Source organism: Amaranthus tricolor, chromosome 1 (assembly GCF_026212465.1).
Source record: "Amaranthus tricolor cultivar Red isolate AtriRed21 chromosome 1, ASM2621246v1, whole genome shotgun sequence".
NCBI lineage: Eukaryota > Viridiplantae > Streptophyta > Magnoliopsida > Caryophyllales > Amaranthaceae > Amaranthus > Amaranthus tricolor.
The window spans coordinates 38126692-38130950 of NC_080047.1; the positions used below are offsets into that span (position 1 = coordinate 38126692).

The following is a 4259-nucleotide window of genomic DNA, read 5'->3' on the forward strand; positions in this document are numbered from 1 at the left end:
TAAATTTAACTTCTTTCTACTAAAATTTATTTTTTAAAGGAACAAATCAAAACAATGAACCAAATTAATACTTCCTCTATATTCTTTTTATTATGCTACACTTTTCATTTCAAATTTTCCTTTTTATATAATTCAACGAAATTCTATTTTAAATAGATGTCTAACATCATCTCTTATCATCTCATTTTCATATTTCTTTCATCTGTTTTTTTTCTATTACCCCATTTAAGTATACTAAAGCAAGTATCTTCCATTATCGAAAAATTAAAAGAACTAATAGAGTATAATACAATACTCTTTTGTCCCTTTGATATTCTGTAGCAAATTCAAAAGGAAAATCAGAATAATATCTTAAAAAAATAGGCCATTTATTTAATGTGGAAAGCTTATTCTCACAGATTTAGGCAGTCAGAAGATTGCTCTCATTCACTGAACCAACAGCTCATAAACATTCAACAACAGCAAACAAAGGAAAAAATATAGCATCTTCTATATTCAACAATCAAGATTACTTGAGCTCCGTGTTTAGTGCTGCATAGACAAAACCACATGATGAGGAATATGCAATTTAGTAAATTATAGTTTGTGACAGATAGAGGTGTACATTTAGGTGTTTAGACGGATTTTGAATATGATATTTCGAATTTGGTCAACTTCGATTCTTGTATATACATAAATATCTTGACAATCTGATTTGATATTGTAGATAGGTCATTTCAAGTTGAGTTGAGTCATACTTGATTTCAGTTGCTCAGGTTAAATATGGACAACTTTAGTGACAGTTCATTCTGTTTCACATACCCGTGTCCGATCCTTGATACTCGGACATTAGTATGGCACTTTGATACTTTATTTTAGGCGTAAAGGTGAGTATTTAGACGTATTAGACACGTGGACACGTTCCAGTATCCGACATCAGTACTCGAGTCCATGTAACATAGCATGCAATGAACACACAATTGAGAGTAGAGTTATGTTTTAACCTTGAGGAAGCATTATGACAAACAAACCTACATGTTCTTATAGAGTGGAAAGGTAACATCATTAAACCTAACAGTAGTTTGTTTTCAAGGCTTTCAAGGTACAAAGGTAGCCATACGGAATTGAACGACGGATTTCTACATTAGTACGAAGTCTATACGTTTAACATAAACCCGAATGCAAAACAAATACTCTCTACAAGTGAGTAATGGACAATCTTATTAGTCGAAAGTTGCAACCTTTGAGATTATTCACTCTTCAGCGACTACATCGAACCATTCACTCCACTAAAGGAATCGACCCGCCTGCAGATATGATCTGTTGCTCCATCTGTAACCAACGACCACCCAACAAAAGACGGAAATCATAAAACCTCTCCGCACCACCAAGATCGAAAAATTGTGAAAAGAAACGATATTCTCTTTGAAACAAGAAACAAATAATTAGTTTACCTTAAAAAGCATTTGAAGTTTGCTTTTCACAAGAAAGTATTCCTGATTTACTTGTTGTAGGCAAGCTTGGCAACTGCAATGTAAAGGAATGTCGGATTTAGTGTCAAATGATTTGCTAATCTTATCGCGATTCGAGAAAAGCAAACTATAGTTTGTTTTGGGTCATTTTTAGTGAGTAAAGGAAATCAAAAGCAAATCAGCTAACAAATTACGTAACACCGGTCAAATTTTACTCAAGTTACCAGCCTTGTTTTCATATTTGCATCCCTTCCCCTCTTAAACTATTCCTTTTTTCCAAAGCTTTCTTATCAAGGAGCCAACTAAACAAAGTTTTAATTGGTTCCAAAAAAACTTTGTTGAGTTTACGGTCTTGTTTACCTCGGAATAATGTTATGTACGCCAACATCAACCTTCCCCGTCTTATGTACATCCCGGGAGAAGCTGTTAGGTGGTTTATCCCACATCGATGAATTAAAGATAGTATTCACACTACTTCCATTGCCATATAGTTTTGGGATAATATCTCCTTGACTTATGAAGTGTGTGCACTTCATGTTTTCACGATTACATCCAGTCTAATTTAACAGAAGCAAGAATACAAGTAATTTTCATTCATGCTTTTAATACTAGTCAAAAAAATCGAGTGCCTTACCCCTCAGCATTTTTCTGCTCACAGTAATTACGAAATTGAACGCAAGCGTTTTTAACTCTCTGCGCGCCTATGCTGCAAAACAAATAACCCGTCTTGATCATCACATGAAACGATCATTACTAACCCTAATTATAATTCATCCAATGTTTTCTATTGTCAATGAGAAATGTTCTAATGTTTAGCTGGTTTCGAATATAGAAAGCGTAAAATCACCATAGTCGATTTACCTAGAACTGCTACCCTTCAACTGGTGAACATGGGCATCCACCTTTTTAAAATCCACAGCCTGATGATCACTGTGAATAGAAAAAAAAACAGAACAATTAAAGGCAAGAAAATCAAATACTCCATATGAATTTTGATGGTATGCTCGGTCCATTCGAACAACTTTAATGTTTACGCAATCAAGTGCATAGGAATCAAGCAATCATCGATCAACTTCAAGTAGGCGAAGTACAAGTTGATAAATTCAAATTTGGTTACGATAAGGTAATAAGGGCAAGTATCTTGATCATTCTGGTTTATGTTAAACATATAGTCCGAGCACATAGTCTGGTTTGGTCTAGTCTGACACGAATTAACCTGTTATGTTTTCGTTTTCTATTCATTTTCTTGTCTTCTCTTCCTCAATATCCATCGCGTAGTAGTATAAGAAACTTGCATATGTTTCATAAAAGTCCTTATTTTCTCATAAGTAACATCTCAAATTATATCCATTTATTCACCCACCTATAAATGGAAACTCACTCTATTTCAACAAAAAAATAAGTGTGAAAAACAACTAAAGCCACATGTGCCCATTTTGCATAGCCATATATAAATAGAGTATACTAAATTATCTCTTGAGTAGAAAAAAGAACATAAATCTTAGCTGCAAAACCGTTAAACACCAACTGAGTTCTTTAACAATTACACCATTACCATAACAGAAAATACACATCTCATATTACTTGTTAACATTAATTAACTATCTATTAACAAAAAAATAGCACTAATTAAAAAATTTAAAGTATTTATGAAGCCTTATATACACAAACCCTTAAACATAGGCATTAATGAAGCCATAAAACAATTTTGATATCCCCTATTTTAGTACCTAATTTATTTTAATAGTACAATATAATTAAAATCAATATTTTTAAAATCCTTTCATAATATTATTGTTAACAATTCATATAAAAAATTATTATATATTATATGTATATTGAGACTAGGCTGAACAAAGTTTGGTCAAAATCATAGCTCAAACACAACTAAACCGTAATTTAAGTATTTGTAAATGGTTTGAGGTTTTCATTTGTGTTATCGGGTCAATTTCGGGTCAGATGTTTCAGGTCGATTCAAAATCGGGTCTTTGTGTCTCCATTGATTTTTAAATTCATTTTGAAGTTGGGTTAAGTCGGGATCGGTTCCTAGATTGGGGAAATATCAGATTATCGAGTATGTTTTCAACACTGCTAATATTATCCTTCCTTCTAAATTTGCTACTTGACATATTAGTATCCTAGCAAACTCAAAAAGGAACAGAAGAGTAATTATAAGTATATGATTGCTCAAAGATGGGTTTTAATGAAAGAAAAAATGGAAATAAAAAAATAAAATATCAAAAAAAAAAAAAGAAAAGGGTACTCACAAAGCAGAAGACAAATCACGAAGGAGTCTTTCAGTATCCTCAAAAAAAAGGGTGATAACTTCCATTACAAATCCTGGGTTGCTTTCATCTTGCAATTGTTGTAACTGTGTAAATTGATTATCCAAATATCCCTTCAAAAATGAAAAGCCCATTTCAATTCTAAACAATTATTTAAATAATAATCATAAAAAATGGTAAAATTTGAGAAAAGTAGATGATTTATACCTCGTTGAATAGGGAGGTTGTAAAATCAACAAGCTGCCTTTGCATTTCAGCTACTTGCATTTTTAAATGATGATGTTTGTTCTTGGTTTATGTGTTTATGTGTTCTCAAATTTGTGTTGAATTTATAGAGACAAATGGGTAAATCTGCAGAAGAATTAGGGAGATCAGATGCAGTCAAGGTTAAGAGAAGGGAGAGATGAGATTGTGGGAGGGGAAAAGAGAGTTTTGTTTGTCTTTTATGGATTTTTTTGATGCTGATTTGCTACTAAATGCTAATTGGAGGCTTGGAGCTACTCTAAGTCCTTATGGGCACAGG

General features: G+C 32.6%; 1 protein-coding gene across 1 annotated transcript; it reads right to left on the reverse strand.

The window, feature by feature from the left end:
- Positions 1–948: 948 nt before the first annotated feature.
- On the reverse strand, positions 949–4259 carry LOC130817103 (histidine-containing phosphotransfer protein 1). The gene is made up of 6 exons (XM_057682892.1): positions 3944–4259; positions 3719–3849; positions 2313–2381; positions 2086–2157; positions 1434–1506; positions 949–1311 (listed from the first exon to the last, which is right to left on the reverse strand). The coding sequence occupies exons 1-6, from the start codon at positions 4001–4003 to the stop codon at positions 1261–1263; spliced, it is 456 nt and encodes a 151-aa protein (XP_057538875.1). The 5' UTR covers positions 4004–4259; the 3' UTR covers positions 949–1260.

Bases quoted from the DNA above. Each gene is read 5' to 3' on its own strand.
- LOC130817103 (XM_057682892.1), bottom strand. From the start codon at position 4,003: ATGCAAGTAGCTGAAATGCAAAGGCAGCTTGTTGATTTTACAACCTCC. The intron at 1,507-2,085 runs GTAAGGCACTCG...TTTACATTGCAG, and splicing joins GAGCAGAAAAATGCTGAGGG to TTGCCAAGCTTGCCTACAAC. The intron at 1,312-1,433 runs GTAAACTAATTA...CGTTGGTTACAG, and splicing joins AACTTCAAATGCTTTTTAAG to ATGGAGCAACAGATCATATC.